This window comes from Puma concolor, chromosome A3 (genome assembly GCF_028749965.1).
Source record: "Puma concolor isolate L17-30 chromosome A3, mPumCon1.1.hap2, whole genome shotgun sequence".
NCBI lineage: Eukaryota > Metazoa > Chordata > Mammalia > Carnivora > Felidae > Puma > Puma concolor.
In genome coordinates this window covers 11,616,920-11,637,790 of record NC_141669.1, presented here as the reverse complement: position 1 = coordinate 11,637,790, position 20,871 = coordinate 11,616,920, and the positions used below count along the sequence as shown (strand labels likewise).

Below are 20,871 nucleotides of genomic sequence, written 5' to 3'. Positions count from 1 at the left end.
CATAGTTCATTGAGTATTGTAATTGCTTTTATTTGTACGTTACCTTCTAGTTATTGTGCAGGTACAGGTGTATTTTTATATAGCTTCAATCAAAATATATAAACACTTCCTGTTCTTTTTTTATTTGCTTGCTATTGTGAGTCTTCCCATTGGTCTTTGTAGCTTCCCTGAGTATTATTTCTGATGGTTGCGTACGCTGTTGCCATTTTCGGAGGAGGCCTTGCCCCCAGTCGTAGGCCTGGGAGATGGAACCAGGATCCCAGCCAGGCTCTGAGTCGTAATTCAGCTCTCAGATGCCTTTGCAGCCTATTTCCATGCATTGCTCTGTGCCCGAGGTTTGACTGGAAGACAGAGGATAAGCCATACTGGTCAGAGTGGGAAAACACGGCAGTCAGGGGCCTCTACCGACTCAGCCTTTTGCCTCACAAGCTTCTTCTGATCCCCTTTGCTCGTGGGTCTTTCAGTAAGAAGGAAGCCACAGCAGGGGCCGATTTACCTCTCGTTCTAAAGACAAATGAGATGACCTACATGTGCACCATGTGCTGAGTCACGAGGAGTAAGATACGGGGAGGAAATAACCCCCAACCTCAGAAGCTCAGTCTTGCAGGGGCGACGAGCCCCCCGTGCCCCTCCCCCAGCCCTGGTTACCACACTCTGGAGGGGCAGGTGCTGGACAGAGAGCACAGTAAGAGGGAGCAGTTTATTCTGCCTGGGGAGGTCAGAGCAGGATACACGAGGGGCCACGTTGGGCCTGGTCTGTGAAATACGAGTCTGTGAGGACGAGGAGGAGGGTGACGGTACTCCGGGCTGAGGAAACTACCAGAACCGTTGCAGATGCAGCAGAGCAGAGACGCCGCGTGGGAGACCCTCAGCCCCCTTCCACACATGCGCCTCCTCGCACCTGCCTGGCCGCCCCTTCGCTGCCGGCCACTCCTGTCAGAGCACAGCTGCTCTCGGGGCAGGACGCCCCAGAGCCTGGCCTCGCGGGATGACAGGGATCTGGAAGGGCACTAAGCCCCTTCCAGGGGACACGTCACAGAGGGATCAGAAGGCAGTATTTTTCTTAGTGGGTTTCCGGCCACAGATACACAGGAATGCAACTCGGGTGTCTTGCATACAGACTATTTTTTTTTTTCTTTTAGCTTTGATTTCCAAAGAGGAAGACATTGGGGAATGGAGAAACAGAACGAGATCTTACTTTTTTTATTCCAGAGACACAGAATAACAAAGTCTTCTCAACAGAAAAACTTCAGTGAACAATTTCTTTTTTCTTAAAAAAGAAAAAGAAGAAGAAAGACAAAGTCATAACTTTTATTCCTGACAAGTAGTTTTTGGATCCACAAGGATTTTAAACCCAAATCCTTGGCTTCAGTTTCTCTTCCCAAAACTCTGCCCAGCAGCGTCACATGGGGGAGTCCCTCCTTTCCACGTGGCTCTCAGTGGGGTCTTTGGAGCGACATGGGGACTTGGACCCTTTCGAAGTAACCCTCTCAGTCACTCACTACTTAGCCTGACCTGACTGCCTGACCCCCAGGAGGCCACACCAGGCCTGGGTATTTCAGGGACATACCATCAACCTCCCTCGGTCCCCGCCCCCAAACTTGAACATCCACTGCCCTCCATGGCATGTTTAGAGAGCCAGTCGCCTCTTTCTGTGCACACTGTCAGCTGTCACATTCACGTGCTCTTAGGTTAGGCATACGCCATCCCATAGTGTCCTGGCAGGCAGACTGCATACGGAGAGTCATGGCTACCACCACGTGTTGGGTTTTATGGCGTCGTGGGTACGTCCTCCTTTGACTCCTTATGTTGGTACAAGTATGATTTGCCTTTGACCCGCAGCTTCTGCCCCATTCGTAAAGCCCTCTTTCCGTCCTCTTTCGCCTGTGCTGAGTGTCAGCCACCACAGCCACCACACCCAGACAGGCCACCAGTGGAGTGTCGGGACAGACAGACTTCCTTTCCAGTTTCACCGTATTCTTGCCTCCCGACATCAGGGGGGAGTATCGTAAGAATTTGAAATAGTGTCAAAAATCTTGTACAACCTCTACAATTGAAGACGAGTTTAGGGTAATTAATTATTGAGAGGCTTGTGCACATTAAATTGATGAGTCTGTTTTCTCCCATTTTTTATGTATGCCTATAACATATTTCAAGAATAGAATCCAAATTTCCTGTGTGAGTTAAGAATTAATTGATTAGATTGCTTAAGATAAATGGATTTTAAAAGCCTCCAATAACTAAAATAATATTTTTCTAAAAGAATATATTTGGTAAACCCGGAATTAAGAAAATATCATCATGCATTTAAAAACAAAAAACTGGGGCACCTGGGTGGCTCAGTCGGTTAAGCGTCCGACTTCAGCTCAGGTCACGATCTCGCGGTCCGTGAGTTCGAGCCCCGCGCCGGGCTCTGGGCTGATGGCTCAGAGCCTGGAGCCTGCTTCCGATTCTGTGTCTCCCTCTCTCTCTGCCCCTCCCCTGTTCATGCTCTGTCTCTCTCTGTCTCAAAAATAAATAAATGTTAAAAAAAATTTTTTTTTTAAAAACCCAAAAAACTAACGAGCATCTATCAGTCAGTGGCAAGATCTCCCGAATGGCTCTCAGCAACTCACCAAATCCTTACAACCACCCTATCCTATTATTGTTGTCTCCATTTTATAGATTAGGAAATGATGCTCAGACAGGTTTTGTTATTTTTCCGGGGTCGCCCAGCTAACGACATGCTATGAATTTCTCTCACCATATCTCATCTGCTTCTGACATTAAAGAGCCTGCAATGGACAGTGAGTGAGGTAGCACCTCTCAAATGCCATCGTGCCCTGGAATTGCCTGCGGGTCTTATTAAAATACAGACTTTACTAGAGTAGGTCTGGGTGGGGCCTGAAATTCTACATTTGTAACCAGCTCCCAAGTGCTCCTCCGTCCAGGGACTGAACTTCATGTAGCAAGGTCTTCAGGCGTTACCTCCCTCAGTTTTCTCGCCTTTTCTGTCTACTTCTCTCTGCCTTGGCCTCATTCCCTCTTCTGTTCCCTGCCTTTGTATACCTTTAAACAGTTTCCTAACAGGAATGACCCACGGGTGTGAACCGGCATATTAGTGATTCTCAAAAGGACGTGCAGAAATAAATCCACTCAGAAAACAGATAATTAATGAGGAATTCCTCTGCACGCTACTCAAAAAGGAAGAAAGATTTCCTCCAAAAGTATTGGAGTATTTTAGAAGATTTTATTTGTTTGTTTAAATTGCTCCTCGATCACAGTCCAGCTTCAGCTGTGTAAAAGCTTCATGTATACTCAGCAGCATCAGATATTCAGACTGCATTGAGCTCTTTGGTATTACCTAGCGATTTCACAGTATTTTTAAGCACAGAAAATGAAAGGAAAAAAAAGAGAAAGAAAGCCCACTAAAGCAAATAGAATCTGATTTCTTCTTAGTCTTCATGCTCTGTGGGACAGAGTAAATCATCAGATGTTCGCCGAGTGCCCCCAAAGCATGAACATCATGTGCCGTGATGCTGAGCCCTGCCAACAGCCCTGGTCAACGGGCAGCACGGCGGATCCACCCTCCCACTGCGGTCTTTCTCGAGGCCAGCTCAGGTTCTGCTTAAGACTTCATAGCTGTCATTCCTGCCTCATTATAGTGAGATGCACCCAGGTTTTTACTGATAAATGAACCTGAGGAAGAGATTCTGGGTTGCATACATTCAAGAGCAGCTACAAAGAGGTTCTTAGTATTTGTCAAAAGTTCAGACTTGAGATTGGAATTGTATGCACATCGAAATGATTTCATTTGCAGGAACTTTTCATAGAATTTAATTCTGTTAATTATTTGAAGAAAAGTCACACTTCTTCCTACACTCCTGCAATACCATTGATGTGTCCCTGCATTCATTTATTTGCAGTTCTCTCTTGTTCCTTGCCGGGTGCCCCAGTTATTTCATGGGAGCCAGGAAACAGAAGGTACTACACTGGGGAGCGTCCACCCCACCCAGCTCTGTATGCAGGGAGCAAAGTGTCGTGGTGTGTGGATCAGTTACTTGAGTCAAGGGACCTACTTAGAATATGAGTGTTGGTGTCTCTCACTGTTTGCTTACTTACGTTTACTTGCTCGACCCTCCTCCCTCCCTTTTTAACCTCGCCTAGAATTTTACAGATCAGGGTTTGCACATTCATTTCCCACTGAGGCCAGGCAGGTAATGGACATGAGCAAGGTGGGCTGGGCTTGAGGAGAGGTTGGGGGTGGTGGAGGCTGAGGGGCACGGGAGCTCACACACGCCTTGTCTAAAGGAAACAGTGGCCCGCTTGTCCTCTTTCAGCTTTTCAAGAGGGGCTGGGTTGTTAGGAGAATAGATCCGAAGAGATCTCATCACAAGAAAAAGGTTTGTTTTTTTTTTTTTAATTTTTTTTTAACGTTATATTTATTTTTGGGAGAGACAGAGACAGAGTGCGAGCAGGGGGAGGGGCAGAGAGAGAGAGGGAGTCACAGAATCCGAAGCAGGCTCCAGGCTCCCAGCTGTCAGCATAGAGCCCGATGCGGGGCTCGAACTCACGAACCGTGAGATCACGACCCGAGCCGAAGTCAGACGCTTAACCGACTGAGCCACCCAGGCGCCCCCTTTTTTTTAAAATCTCAATGAGGTGATGGATGTTAACTTACTGTGTAATCATTTCACAGTACACGTAAGTCAAATCGTTATGCTCTACACCTTTAAACTTAGCTCCGTATGTCGCTAGTATCTCAGTAAAACTGGGGGGAGGCCGGGAAAAGGAACTGGAAAATCTTGATTTTTCTGTAAAATGTTTAAATTTTGAAACATTGTCATATGCTGTGCAAGGCAACACACAAATTTGGCTGCCAGTTTGTAACTCAAATATAGAAGATTCAACTAAGTGACCCTCTGTTCCCTTTAGGCATTCAGATTCTGTGACATTCATGTTTACAAGAAATCACAGTGGTCTGTGTTTTTCCTGTTTGAGTGCAGTATCTTTCCTTCCCCCATTCTCAAATGAGAACGGTAATTTCATTTCGTGTAGTGCATCAAGACTATGTAAAGTGCTTTTTGTGTTTGCCATGTCTTTTCATGTACTTTAACTGTTTAAGTGCAAGGTTGAGTTCTCCTCGTATGAGTGTGCCAGGCAGAATCTGAAAATTCTTTTACCAAGGATTGGCTTACTAATTTTCTCAAAATCTGTCTTTTTGCTTTGATTCAATAATTGCTTTTGTTTGTTGACAGTTCCCTTCCTTTTGTGAGTATCCTGTCATGCTCCACTATAGAACTAATCGTTTGGCGAGTATATTTTTGTTGTTCTTGTTGCTGCTGCTGTCCTTCTCCGTTAATAGAGCTATTTCAGAGGATTCTTTGTTTTTTGATCCCAAACCGATTGTATGAACGTGTTTCCAGTAGTTGTTAATTTTTCTTTAAATAGAGTAGTAAGTTACTCTGTGCAGTATAAAAACCTCCTCCCCAGAAAATACTCATTATAGAGAAAAAGGTGGAAAATGTCTATGTATTTGCAGTGAAACTATGAGCAGTTTTTTCTTTTATCTGTTTATAACTTTTTAAAAACATTTGTATGACTTTCATAATAAAGTAAAAATGTTTTGAAATAATGTTCTTTTTATTCCTAAGCTCATTAAATCGGAATCATTTTCCTTCTTCTCAGTCTTTTTTTTTTTTTGACATTATAAAAGTCGTAATTGGTTATTTTTCACCCACCTATTTACTTCAAACATTTCAAACCCACAGAAAAATTGTAAGGATAGAAAAAAATAATACATATGTACGCTTCCCCTTGATTTGCCAATTTGTTACCATTTTATCAAAAATCCTGCTCTTTCTCTGTACGTGTGTGTATGTGTATTTGATGAGTCATGAGAGTGACTGACTACGGATTTTATTTTATTTTTTTTAAATTTTTTTTCAACGTTTTTATTTATTTTTGGGACAGAGAGAGACAGAGCATGAACAGGGGAGGGGCAGAGAGAGAGGGAGACACAGAATCGGAAACAGGCTCCAGGCTCCGAGCCAGCAGCCCAGAGCCCGACGCGGGGCTCGAACTCACGGACCGCGAGATCGTGACCTGGCTGAAGCTGGACGCTTAACCGACTGCGCCACCCAGGCGCCCCCTGACTACGGATTTTAAAAACTCAGATTGAAATTAAAATGTTAACCATTTTGCAGGTGATGTCTTTGGGATATAGCGTCCAGGCCATGTCCTTGGGTAGCTCTCCCATAGAGCTGCCTTTCGTTTCTGTGTGGTCTTGTTGAACACCAGTATTCACGTGGACATACAGTGAAGCTCATTTGGAACACGGTGCTTCCAGAACACAGCATTTCTGTTCTGGGGATGAATTTTGCCGACTTCATTATGTGTTTGAACTGTCAACCCGCAGTTAGAGCAGATTCCTCCAAAATATCAAGTGTTATCAACTGCATGATAACCTCTAATGTAAATGGAATCGAACTCAGTTTGACTTGGAAGACATTATAATAATCTTTCTATATCACATCAGTAGCTAAATAATTTTAATCAGCTGCCACAGTGTTCTGGAACATATCCCCTATTTGGTTCGGGAGCATCGTGTAGTCATTGATAACGGCAGTAAGAGAGTCCAAGTTCAAATATTGGCCTCAGTAATAATGGTTGCCAGTTAATCGAAGCACTTAGTTATAGGTCTGATAATGTATTATGTGCTTGAAATTTATTACGTACATATTTGTTTAATTCTCAAAAGCTTCAAAAGTAAGGGGTTGTACTTCTCTCCAATTTACTAATGAGGAACTGAGGCTCAGAGCCATTAAGTGACTTCCCGGTCACTGGCACGCTGTCAGGAAGAGGGGATTCTGGGAGCTGAATGTGAGCCTGACAGCTGCAGATCCTGTGCTGTCAAAGCAGGAAGCTGCACTGCTTTTGCGGCCCTCGGTTACCCAGGTGAGGAGGCCTGTGCTGCCTTAGCTCTCTCCTCTCTTTTACCGCCCACTTGCATTGCTCCCTGAACGTGCTCTGTCCTTGGAAATCCTTGGTTCTTTTTTTTTGCTGTTCTCTTGATCTGGATGATATTTTCTCACCTTGCCATTGACACGTAGCCCACTTGACCTTTATGATCCCGTTCCAATGCCACGACCTCGGTGAAGCCTTCCCTGGCCCTACTCTCTGTTCCTCCAAAATGATTGTTCATATTTACATATATTAGTAATTTGAATAGTAGTCACTTTTAAAATCTCTCTGGACCATTGTTAGTTCTTTGAAGGCAGGAATCCTATAATTTTCATCCCTGTGTCATCATGCACAAGCTGGTGCTTTCATGATACTGATAATAATCATAATGATCGTTATGCAGATGATGCTTACTATTTATTAAGTACTTCCTCTGTGCCATGTACTGTGGCTAAGTACGTTCTATACATTATCTTGATTTCACAGACTCCCAAGAGACAGACTTTCAGGACCTCTGGTACCTAACTATAAAATGGGAATGATGACATTCAAGGTTTTTATCTAGAGTTGTTAGCACATGGTGGGGCCAGGGCTCACAGGTCCATCATGTTTCCCCAAAATGTTTTTCCCCCACATGATACCATCTGCTCACTTTGCACATAGATTTCCAAGAAATCTACTTCTCTTGCACCTCGATTTTGCCGTTTTTGATACATGTCAAGGGCTCACATAGTTAAAACTAACAAACGACTTTGTAGATTTAGAAAATGCTTAAGCCACTTGTCCATGGTGTTTTAGAATTTCTTTTATTCCTAAATACAAATGATGAATTGTTTTTTAATTCGAATTTCCATGAAACTGTACTGACGAGTGTATTATAGAATGTGTAGTAACAGAAACACTCAGTGGTATTGTAGAATTTTAAAAAATATCCTGTGGTCTTGTTGGGTCGTGGAATTTGGGACTTGGTGATATATTGCTGGAAGCCTCATAAGGATGTCGTTACAGCAAAACCTGTATGATTCAGTGCTGTAGCACTGCTCTCCGGGGCTGTTGTGCACGTGAGGTATCTATATGAGGCCTCTTAACCGTAATCAATAGTAATTCTTTGACATCATCATCAAAGGAGTTGTTTTCCTGAGATGGCCCATTTGGGTTTACAAAGGAATAGATTCTAGCACTGGATAGAAAGTCGTACAAATATTCCCTTCTCTGAAGCCTTTCAGACTTCCCAGGTCTTTAATAACCTGCATTCATATTTTATCTTTAGTAGAAAACTTGATACTCTAACCCCGTATTGAAATTCTATCAGAGAGAAAAGTGCAGAAAGAACATGGACTTTGGGGTCATATTGCGCTATTCTAGATGTGTGTGGGCATATCACAGCCTTTCCTTAAAGGCTATTTCCTCATCTATAAAAAGGAATTTACATGTACAGCGTAAGGACTACAGTTAACAATATTATATATTTGAAGGTTATTAAAAGAGTAGATCTTAAAAATTCTAATCTCGAGAAAAAATGTTGTAACTATGTCAGGTAATGGATGTTAACTTATTATTAATCATTCCACAATATACATATATCAAATGATTATATTATTCACCTTAAACTTATATGATGTTATGTCAGTTATCTCTGCAAATGGAAAAAAAAATTTAATAAAATGGAATATTTATAATAATGATTTTGCATAGGTATTGTCAGCTAGTTTAGATAAACTAGTTTACCTAAAATTACTTAGAATGATGCCTGCCTCTGTTAGTACCATTAATAGAAATACATACTTATTGGGGCGCCTGGGTGGCGCAGTCGGTTAAGCGTCCGACTTCAGCCAGGTCACGATCTCACAGTCCGTGAGTTCGAGCCCCGCGTCAGGCTCTGGGCTGATGGCTCAGAGCCTGGAGCCTGTTTCCGATTCTGTGTCTCCCTCTCTCTCTGCCCTTCCCCCGTTCATGCTCTGTCTCTCTCTGTCCCAAAAATAAAATAAACGTTGAAAAAAAAAAAAAAAAGAAATACATATTAAGCTTTTCATAGGAAATAGAGTAGCTAAGAACATGGTTATTTTTCATCTGCTTTATGTAACTCAGTATGATACTGTAAAATATGTAAAAACTACATTCATTTTACATAGTTTTTAAATACCTAATATGGTTTCTTTAAGCCATTTAGAACCTAAATTTCTCGGGGCACCTGGGTAGCTCAGTCAGGTAAGCGTCCAACTTTGGCTCAGTTCATGATCTCACGGCTTGTGGGTTCGAGCCCCGCGTCGGTCTCTGTGCTGACAGCCCAGAGGTTGGAGCCTGCTTTGGATTCTGTGTCTCCCTCTCTCTGCCCCTCCCCTGCTCACACTCAGTCTCTGTCTCTGTCTCTGTCTCTCTTTCTCTCTCTCAAAAATAAACATTAAAACAAATTAAAAAAAAAAAAAAAGAACCTCAATTTCTCTTCTCAATAGGAAAAAGGCAAGCTCACCCAACAAACAAGTCTTTGGCTCAATCACTATATTGGGTTACTGGAATTTTTTTTAAAGAAGGTTTAGGAGTTTCTGCCTAACCCTTGGTTTTGCCCTTCAGGGAAGACCTGGTTTCCTCTGAGGACCTGCTGGTGTGGCTGCGGCCTTTCTGTGCTGACGACACCTGGCCCGTGAGGCCCCGCATTCAGGTGCTGCAGATTTTGGGACAGTCATTTAACCTGACTGAGGAGGATGGCAAGCTCCTTGTGTTCTTTCGAACGGAAGCCATTCTCAAAGCCGCTTGGCCCCAGAGACAGGTAAGGGAGCATCCGACTGGTTTTTGCATGCTTTCCCTATTAAAAATAATTGGAGGTTATTTCTCGATTACTTTAAACCACCCTCCAGTGAATAATCAGCTTGGTAATGCAGACTTTCTACTGTGTTCCTCAGTCCAGCTGTTTAGTAGTTAAATATGTTTGGATGGGATTGGATTGGATTGGATTGGATTGGATTGAATTGGTTTGGATTTTTCCATGTGTTTGAACGTGCATAGGTGCTGGAGTGATGTCTCATTCACTTCACATGTGTGTGGCATTTTTCTCTTCAAAGGATATAGTCAGGATTCTTGACAGTATCCGTTAATTATCGCAACTCTCCCTGTCCCTGGAGAAATGCGGATCTAAATGGAAATTCAGTGTGCAGTTTAGCTAATTCACTTTTTTCATACTCTACCCAGGCAGGCAGGTGCCCTCCTCTCTCTTCTGTCCCTATATCGACAACATAGGCACACACAAGATCTTAGTTTCTCCACTCATCCTTCAAGACTCACTTGGTCTGCCATCTCTCTGGAACCTTCCCTGACCACTTCAAACTTAATTAAACTTTGAATTCCACACATCTGAGCTTTAGCTATATAATAATAATTATTATTATTATTATATATAATTATATATATTTTGATTATAAATATATAATTATGTATATAATTATTATATAATAATTATAATTATATAATTATAATAATTATTATTGTTGTTGCTATTATTGTCTTGTCTCCCCACTACTGTGGAAAATTCAGAAGCCCTGGAGGATATATTGTCTTTTGAATTCCCCTAAGTATGCTGGGCACACATTTGGAGCTCAAATACTTGTTGATTGAGTAAATGAAAATACTGATTCCTAAATCAAAGAAATACGGTAGCCATTGAAGTTTGGCTCAAACTCTAAATTGATGCAGCCTAAAGACATAGGATGTAAGGATCAGTAATCTCAGTCAAGTGCGTCAGCCTGCAGACCATACGCCAAAAAAATAAGGCTTCCCACATAATCTACTCTGCAAGGGACTTTCCTGGAAGTCTGACTGCAACTCAATGTACCTTCTAATTTTAAAGCTTCGCTTTCTAATTAATGTTTATGTCCTTATTACTACATCGAAAGAACAATGAATTTTTCTTTTAAAAAATGCATCAGATAATAAGAATATCTTGAGACTCATCTCAGAACTTCACAATTATTATTTTAAGTATTCTTATTTTCCTACATGAGAGATATGGGTAATTACTCTTATGTATTCTTTAGAATTAGAGAATTTGAGATTCAGAAGAGATGGATTATCAGGTATTCTCTTAATCTTGCCAAATTCCTGAAATGGGTTGTATTAAAAGTCACTGGTATCTGAATAATACTCTTTCTGAAGCCCCATGACCTTACCAACATACTTAGTCTCAACATGTTGCCTTGCATTACATGAAGGGATCACTAACAGTCTTTCTAAAGAGTGGTCTATGAACACAGATGCAATAGGCTACAAAATATATTCCAGGTCTCCGGCACAGTAGACGTTAGAAGTATGCTTGTTTTTAGTGACAGGAAGGTTCACGTAGCATCTCTTGAGTTAAACTCAAAATTAGGTCATATTATTTTTGCCACGTGGAATCTTGGATTCTGACTCATTCTGAAACAAATGAACGCCCCTACTGTTAGGTACTTTTCCGACAGAACCTCCATTTTTCAAGTGCTCAACCTTGCTCAGTTTCGTCTTCGCTGTTGGCTGAAGCCTGGCAGAACGATGAGGCCGGTTTCTCCGGTTGGAGCCTCACTTCGAGTTATGTCAGATCAATACACCAAAAATACTACCAAACAACGTGGAGGCCAGGGAAAGGGAAAACATCTATCTTACCTGTCATGTTGAAACAGTAGAACACACACGTTCATATTTGGGCCAAAATGCTTCAGAAATAGTAGGAGTATAACCATGATTTCTTCTTTTAAGCTTTTCTTAACTTTGCAGTTACCCAGAGAACAAGGTATAAAAGGTATACCATCTTTTATATGATTTCAGTGATTTCTGGATATTTCTGAGATTTTAATTTCTTTATAGCAAAACTTTTTCCAAATACAGGATTTAAGGGAGCTCAGCCTTTTGTTAAGATTCCTTTTCCGTGTACTTTTCTAAATTGACCTGACCATTTCACTGAGCGCAGTCTGGTTTCTGTCCTTTGCATGGTGTGTACGAACAGTCTCATTTCACCACTGTTTGCTCTGGTGGCGAAAACTTTTTCAGGCCCTTAGAAAACCTCTCTCCCAACACCCCTGACTCCAGTAAAACTCGTCCCGTGCCTCCTTACCCCTTTTCGGTTCTCCCCCTCTTACTTTGTCCTCATACAAGAGCAATTTCCCTGTTCTTTGAAGCTATTGAGCTGAGTTTCTTTAAAGTATTTGGTAGTGGAAATAACAAAACTACCATAGTTTAATTATGTCATTCATCTATATGCTTCCAAAATAAATCAAATCAGTGAGTATCTCCTCCTCCTATAAAAATTAAGTATTCTGTGTCAGTCTGGCATTGCTGTGTGAAATCTGTTTTGGAGGGCAAGCGTATTTGGCCAGGGCACTCTGTTTATTATTGTAAATAACTGCTACATGGGAAGCGAATGTGGAAAAATTGTGGCTTCACGGTGGGAAAAACCGCAACTTGTAGAGTGTTACAGAATTACGCTCCTAGTTCAAATCTGAAGCCGTCTCCATTATTGTTTTTAAAAAACTGTTTTACCTTTCACTCGAACAGTAGAAAGATCAGGGTGCTGGTGCACAAATCCTTCAGAAGCCTATTATCTTGGCCACCCTCCCACCTCCATTGCTTCATCATCTTGGAAAAGATTCCTAAACCGTGAGCCTTGCCTTCTTGGTGTGCAAAATGGAAACTTGAGCTGGAGGAGGCAGAGGATGGTTTGCTCACTCTTCTTTCTTCCACACACATGAGAGTCTTCTTCATCTCCATATCCCAAACACCTAGAAGACCCCAAAATGTTGATTACACAGGCTCTCGTTTTCTCCACTCCCTACCCCTTTCTCTGTTCTCAAAGGTAATATTAACGGTAGAGGCAGATTCTTACAGAGCAAAGATAAGAATAGATAATGATATTGCAACGTTCAATTACCAGAAAATGTAGGACTGCTACCTTCGCTGTGGCTGGTAATCCTCTTAGGCAGACTTTGCATACATCAAAGAGGGACTTAATATTTAATTATCCTCGAGGTGCCCAAAGTAGTGGCCCTACAAATCAATGTGTTGCCGGGAAACCAGCCAGCTCCTGCAAAATTAAACGCAGAGTCTGTGGAGCCTGCTACCTCACTGGTTCTCAGAGAGACAGCAATTCCTAGTTTTCTAATGATTAGTTAACAGAATTAAAAATTCAGAGGCCCTCATTTTTCAACAGCTTGAGAGGCCTCCTTTTCCATTCCAGAAGAGTACCCCAGCATGGAGTACAGGAGAGAAGGAAGGGGGAAGACTTGAGGGGGAAGGGAGGAATGTATTGTATTAATTCCCTTGGTATAATTTATCTGAGTTTTTCAGGTTTTGTAATTTTCTGGTTAACTGGTGCATGAAAAATGTGGGTCAAAATACTGATGTTTCCTTAAAAGATTCCATACCCCTTCACCTTATTGTTTTTTCTGTTTTTGTATAAAAAGGGACATGTGGCTTAGAGTTTCACCTTTTAAAATTTCGATCTGTCTGCATTTGTGGTTGTAAGTGATCACTAGAAAAATTAGTTTAAGGAAACTCCTAATCTTATTACAAATTCATGCATTTTGCCTACTTTGAAACATGCAAGGACATATTAACTCCTCTGGTCAAAGGCCAGTTTGGCTTCGTTTTGCCAAAACATTAACAAAATACACACTTCTTTATCAGACCAAGACCAGTGGAACAGCTTCAGGATGCAAAGCTAGATTTAGTTTCTTACAAAGAATTTACTGTCACCTTAAATGTCTTCAAAGCTAAGACTCCCTGCCCTAAATGGTTTGCTTAATCAAGTATAGGATAAGATTTGATGTTAAAAATATATGTGCCTGTGTGCCCACACACATATAATATATCCCACACATGTGAATTACCCATACATGTAATATATCTTTGCTAGCCATGGAAACCGATTCCTGGAACCAGAGGAGACTTTCAAAAGCATGCCAATTCCAAAGTCACATTTTATAGAAAAGGACATGCTGTCCAGAAACAAGAAGTTACTTCCTCTGATTTTAGCTTAAATGTCACCATTTCTAAAATACTGCATCCTAAATCAGGCCCCAGTCACGATCAATTTCACAACCTCTGAGTTTTCTTCTGATCACCAGTATCTGCTCACTTCTCCCTGCCTGTCCTTCTGTCTGTCATTCTATTATATGATGTCTTTCTTCTTCCATTAGAATATAAATAACATGAGAACATGGATCTTAAGGACACTCAGTAAATATCTCCTGAATAAATGAATATTCAATTTTTAAAAACTTATCTAGGGGCGCCTGGGTGGCGCAGTCGGTTGAGCGTCCGACTTCGGCCAGGTCACGATCTCGCGGTCCGTGAGTTCGAGCCCCGCGTCAGGCTCTGGGCTGATGGCTCGGAGCCTGGAGCCTGTTTCCGATTCTGTGTCTCCCTCTCTCTCTGCCCCTCCCCCGTTCATGCTCTGTCTCTCTCTGTCCCTAAAAAAATAAATAAACGTTGAAAAAAAAAAAAAAAAAAAAAAAAAAAAAAAAAAAAACTTATCTAAGGTCGCCTTTAAAATGGCAAGGCCAGGACCCCTGAGCTTCAATCTGCTGTTCTTGCCGTGAATGATGAAGGCTCAGACCATGCTGCTTCCCGCTTATGTACAAACAAAATGATTTCCTTGGAATAATGGAAAGGTTTCCTTACAGAGTGGCCTGGTGCTTTTAGACTGATACTGTTTTGTATTAATTTGCTGTACTTTGCTCCCAGTGATTTCTGACCAGCCGGCTGCTTCTCGTATGGAAGCAAATGATTCACAAGCATGTTTGTCTGGACAGAAGCAAGAGATCTGAAATGTTCTAATAGAGCTTGATGTGCCTTTTCAGGTTGAGAGAGCGTCGGTGTTACTGGGTTCTGCAACTATTTGGACACCTCGGAAGGCCTCTCTTGATGACTTAGGGCTCCTTTCCTTTAAAGATATTCCTTCTTGTCATGGGCATTGTCGAGGGAAGAAGATGGGACTGAGGAATGTGTATTAAGTGCACATTACTGCGTGTACTCTTGAGAACAGCTTGCAAAGTCGTTACCAGTCTCTGTTTGAGATGAGGTCACGTAACCTATTAAGGTCACCCAGCTTGTGAACGATCGTACTGGAGTTTGAACCTGGTTCTGTCTGATGTCAATGCCTGTCTTCTTGGCCCTTTACCGCACTTCTTCCCATCTGCCAGGGAAAGATACTCAGCTCTAACGTCTGGGTAGCATTGCACCATGTCACGCGTGTTCTGTTCATCTTGTCTTTCTGCTTGTGACTGCCTGGGTTGAGTGTGACTAGGCAAGGGGAATGAGGAGCTTGATTCAGAAAACAGAAAGCACTGCTTCATCTAGTAGCATTTTTCCCTGGCTCAGTACAGAGCACTGCGTATGTTCTTTGCTGCTCAATTAAAACATGCTGAAAAATGCCATGCCTAGTAACCGTGGTCTGTGAAATATTCACCGAAGATTCTTCCGGCATGGTTTATGCACCATTCCCTGTATACTCTGGGGATAGACAAGAGACCAGACAGTTAGCAGTAAAGCGTTTGGGCGCTTCGCACAAAACTGCATTCGGATCCCAGTTTTACCGCTCACTCGCTCTGTGGCCTTGGAGAAGTTACTAAACCTCTCACAACCTCAGTTTCCTCGTCTGTAAAACGGACATAATGCGTGGATGTGTGAAGACTAAATGGCATGGTATGTGTGTGTCTCTAACTCCGGTCCAGGTAAATGTACGCCGTTCGTGTGGGGATCCCAATCCAGCGGAGCACGTAGATACATGCACAAAGAAGTCCATACCCCGAAGGCTGTAACGCTGCTGTTAAGAGTCTGGGGGCGCCTGGGTGGCGCAGTCGGTTAAGCGTCCGACTTCGGCCAGGTCACGATCTCGCGGTCCGTGAGTTCGAGCCCCGCGTCGGGCTCTGGGCTGATGGCTCAGAGCCTGGAGCCTGTTTCCGATTCTGTGTCTCCCTCTCTCTCTGCCCCTCCCCCGTTCATGCTCTGTCTCTCTCTGTCCCAAAAATAAATAAATGTTGAAAAAAAAAAATTAAAAAAAAAAAAAAAGAGTCTGCACAGTGCATAGGGTTCAGGGCAGGGCATGCAGTCGTCCTGCCTGGAGGCAGTGGGGAGAGACTGCTCTGAGGAGGTGATTCGCGAACTCAGTTCAGCGCAGCAGAGCCCCCAGTGTCCTGTGCACATTTTACCGTGGTGGTGCGGAGACCGCGTGGGAGAGAGAGAGACGTGAGAAGCAGCGTGATCAGAGATGCGTTTTTAGGAGAGACCCTCTGAGCTCTTCACGAACAACAGACTGGAGGGTGCCAGGCAGGGGACAAAAGCAGGGGTCAGGTTGCCCAAACTTGGCCCTGAACTTGGTACCAGCTGTGAAGTTAGAGGAGGGTAAAGAGAGCTGAAGGAGTTAATCCCAGGGGCCTGGTGACTGCTTAGACTTGGGGGGACAAGAAACACATTTAGTGCCCCTCTGAGGTTTGCTTAAGTTGCTAAAGACAGAGCAGCATGAGGAAAGAGCAGAGGACAAACTAGTTTTGTGGAGAAAGACACTGGAGGTCAGGGCTGTGTTTTCACTCAAAAGGACGCTTTTGGGGGGCGGGGGGCGGTGTGGTCAGATGGGGAGGCCCTGCTTCTCCCCTTCACTAGGCAGACCTTCTTCAGAGCCTTGTACGTTTCCTGGGTCACAGCAACCTCTTCCTGGGATGCACACTCGGGTTTGGCAACTGCTCCTGGGTGGGACTGCTTCCTCCACCCTGGGGCACTTCCCCCAGGGCCAGGTCAGCAGGGGAGCCTCTTGGGCTCTGTCCCTAGAGGGGGAATCACATCCAGAGCCTCCTGCCCAGAGGTGCAAGAACCTCAGCCACCACACGGGTGGTGCTCCTGACGTCGTGCATAGCAGTGCTGTCCCTTCCTTCCTTCTCGGGCTTAGAGAGAAAGGTTGGAGGACGAAGGGGAGGAGAGGCAGGAAACATCCCAGCGTTTGCATCTTGCAGGGTGGTGAGGATATGAGGTAGCTGGGGACAACTTCTCTTGTTTGTTTCTTTTAACTTTTAGTTTTGAAATAATTTCAGATTTACCCCCAAAATTTCATAAATCGTAGAGGCAGTGGAACAGCTCATCAGCCCATATGGAAGGTAGGACTGTGGTGATTGATGTTAGTACATTGAGAGTAATCCTTTACGTGACGCTAATTATTTTCTGTTCACATAGTATGGTTACGTGCATTAATACTGATTTCATATTCACACATATCTGAAGATCAAATAAGCCACGTTGTCCGTGCCTGTGGGAACATGCAGATTTCAGGAGGGGCGCCTCAGTTTACGACAGTCATGTTCACTGTCCACGGCCACAGAGGAATTTCAAGTTAAAGCTGTTTTCATCTGAGAATAGGTGACTCGGTCCACTTTTTCAAGGACAGTGACTCAATGTCTGATAAGGAGGCTGTAGCTACTTGACAAATTGACTTACAGCAAGGGCTAAAGTCACCTAATTCAGTAAAGACAGAAGCATCGCTTTCAGAGACAAAAGGGAAAGAGATATCTTTATGTTTGACTCACATGTGAATTTTGCCTTTAAAATCCAGTAATGTTCAGTTCGAGGTGTCTGTATGGAATCATCGCGAACTATAGGGTGCCTGTGAAATATTGGACATTTTCACCACCACCCCCCACCCCCCGCTCACTCAGAGAGACAGAGGCATATTATTACTTTCTCTCTTGAGGGAAAAAAGGATAAAATCAAACAAAACATAGAAGAAAAACTTGTGAGAAATTGCTAATTATTTTCACTCATCTCTAGAAAGCATGCTATAAAGCCATTGCAAATCCTATATTGTACAAATAAATGAGATTCTAAAAAGGGATGAAAGTTAACCCATGATTCTATTATCCCCAAACAGCCACATTTCTTTGTGTTCTTCTCCTGTCCCATCTAATCTGTTGACCCAATTCTTATTAGAAGAAATCACAGCCCATATTTTAATATGGAGCTGTAATATAAATCATACCTGTCATTTATTATGTGCCTACCATGGGCCAGTCTTTCTGCAGCCTATTTTATTCACACTCTCTTATTTAATAACCAGAACTATCATGCACTATGTTACCTTCATCTTACAGAAGAGGCACTTAAGGTCAGAAAGGTCCAGCAACACCTCCAAAGTATGGCGTCTTTCCATGTTACTTTGACTTTATCAGCACTATTTTGAAAGCCGCGTGTTTCACCAAATTGTCCTTTATCATTATTTTACAGTCTCCTTGGTGAGGTATGAGGAAGCATTTGCTAGCCACCTCCAGTTGGTTTTCCCTCTATGTTAAAATATGTTCTATGGCCATTTCATCTTGTAGCTGTTTAGATACTGTATTGCTTGCTCACCCTTGCCTGAAGTGTATTTAGGATCTGGGAATACATATTTGAATAGGAACTGTGCTACCCTCTGGAAAAGAGAGAATCTGATTGTTTCCTAGGTCTGCATTCATGTTCACGCGACACCTTGTGTCCACGTATTTTGGAGAATTTAAATTCCTGTGGTATTAATGTTGATCTCATGTTCCCATGACTTCTGCAGGTTCTGAGACCCATTGCTTTCTCTTTTATTGACTCAAAACAATACTTCCCTCTTTTGTTTTTCCAGATAATTTGTCAGATATATGACACAGTGATTTTCTTCAATTTAAGATTGTTTAATTTTTGCAGCCATTAATGAGGAGCGTTACTAGTTGTGATAGAAAAATATATTGGGCCAAAACCCATGTCCTTTCTATTTGAAGAAGTTTCGTTAGCCAGTCTTTAAGATGAAGGCTGTTTGTGACAGATTCTTTTAGTTTTCCTTCCCTGAGAATGGTTTCATTTCCCCTTTTTTTCCTAAAGGATAGTTTTACTGTATATAGAATTTGTAATTGACAGTTCTTTTAATACTTGAGAAATATTGGGCCAGTTCTTTTCTGTGGCTTCACATAAGCAATACACTGTTATTAAAATTGCTTTTCTCTCTATAGGTACTGTATTCTCTCTCTGGCCACTTTCAAGATTTTTTTTTTTTTTTGTCTTTAACTTTTAAGAGTTTAATTGTGATGTGTCCGGGCATGGATTTCTTTGGACTCACTAACCCCTGTTTGGGGTTAGCTCATCTTGAATCTGTAGGTTAATGTCTTCCACCAGATTTGGGATGTTTTTAAATGTTACTTCGTAAAATACTCTTTAAACTCCATGTTCTTTCTCCCTTCCTTCTGGAACTCTGACAAGAAATGACCTTACCTGGTCTGTCTTGTATTTTTCGATCAGGAGTCAGGAAATACTGAGTCTGAGTATCCTTCGGTTGGGTGAGGGGATGCCAGACCCCGGACCTGTGTTGTTTCTCCAGTCCTCGGGTCCCAACTAGTTAACTTTCTTTTTACCACCTTTGAAAGTTCTTTTGTTTTCTCTCATTATTTCCAAAGTTTATAGTTGTGCTTAAGAGAAGAGTAGGGAAAAATGGGTCAAAGCCATCTTGTTCAGGCTGGAAGTCCTTTGCATATGTGTATATTTCTTTATACAAAAATTCATTTTGTTTTGGTTACCTGAATTTATGTTTAAAATCTTATAGGATATGACAAACAAGATAAGCTTATGTTATCTTGGTAAATTTAGATCAATTTAGATATTTTAATATGTAGACACAAATCCTAGGTTAGTACTTGTAAATCAAGGTACAGTAAAACCTTGGTTTTGCAAGCATAATTTGTTCCAGAAGCATTCTTGTAATCCAAAGTACTTGTATATCAAAGCAAATTCTCCCACAAGAAATAATGGAAACTCAGATGATTCGTTCCACAACCCAAAAATACTCATATGAAAATGACTACAATACTGTAATACAATACAAAATAATAAAGAAAATACAAAATATAAAGAAAAATAAACAAATGAACCTGCACTTACCTTTGAAAGCCTTCGTGGCTGGTATGAGGGAGACGAGAGAAGAGGGTGATTGTGTAGCACGACTTTCACTATCACTAATGGAATCACTGCTATCTATCGCTCAGTGGAATCTTTTCCTTTTAGTGCAACTTGAACAAGGAACCTAGCCAATGACACTTGCTTTTGCCTCCTTTTGAAGATTGTGCAGAAATGTGACATTGCATTGATGATCACCCACAGTCCCACAGCGAGAGAGGCAGGGGGAGAGGGAGAAACATTGGCTCAGTTGGTGATCATATGACATTTGTTGTCATATACTACTCATATTGCAAGACATTGCTCGTTCATCAAGTTAAAATTTATTAGAAAGGTTTGTTTGTCTTGCAGAACACTCACAGAACAAGTTACTCATAATCTAAGGTTTTACTGTGTGTACTGATTATCTGGCAAGGCATATTCTTTCTCATGTTAAAAAAACATGCACTCGAGTCCATTTTCAGGACTATATTTATTTTTTTTAATGTTTATTTTTGAGAGACAGAGCACAAGTCAGGGAGAGGCAGAGAGAGAGGGAGACACAATCTGAAGCAGGCTGTAGGCTTCCAGCTTGTCAGCACAGAGCCCAAAGCGGGACTCGAATTCACAAGCCATGAGATCATGACCTGAGCTAAAGTCAGATGCTTAACCAACTGAGCCACACAGGTACCTCAATCTTTTTTTGTTTGTTTGTTTAAATGTTTGTTTATTTATTTATTTTGAGAGAGACAGAAAGAGAGTGTGATCAGGAGAAGGGCAGAGAGAGAGAGAGAGGGAGAGAGAGAATCCCAAGCAGGTTCCCTGCTATTAGCACAGAGCCCGACATGGGGCTCCATCCCATGAACCGTGAGGTCATGACATGAGCCAAAATCAAGAGTCAGGTGCTCAACTGACTGAGCCACCCAGATGCCCCTAAAACTGCTTTCTTAAGAGCTGAGCAGCTTAAAAATTGAAACCCTTCATGATGTGAGGGAGTATACAAATGTGCCTACACAAAATGGATAATTGTGTAAGTTT

The 20,871-nt window shown here is 42.2% G+C and overlaps 1 protein-coding gene and 1 long non-coding RNA gene across 6 annotated transcripts in view; one reads left to right on the top strand and one right to left on the bottom strand.

Annotated features, from left to right (window-relative positions):
* The window catches only part of NBAS (NBAS subunit of NRZ tethering complex), a 367,149-nt gene that overhangs the window by 320,337 nt on the left and 25,941 nt on the right, over window positions 1-20,871 (top strand). For 4 of the 5 annotated variants that reach the window (XM_086700060.1, XM_086700059.1, XM_086700058.1 and 1 more), the window contains one exon: window positions 9,514-9,709. The exons of the other annotated variant lie outside the window; for it this stretch is intronic. In XM_086700060.1, the coding sequence (XP_086556186.1) occupies window positions 9,514-9,709 (196 nt within the window). The remainder of the gene's footprint in view (window positions 1-9,513; window positions 9,710-20,871) is intronic. 5 annotated transcript variants of the gene reach the window in all.
* On the bottom strand, window positions 15-20,123 carry LOC147582246 (uncharacterized). Its single transcript, XR_015248882.1, has 3 exons — window positions 19,840-20,123; window positions 12,445-12,683; window positions 15-1,270 (listed from the first exon to the last, which is right to left on the bottom strand). It is a non-coding gene; the product is annotated as an uncharacterized LOC147582246 (long non-coding RNA).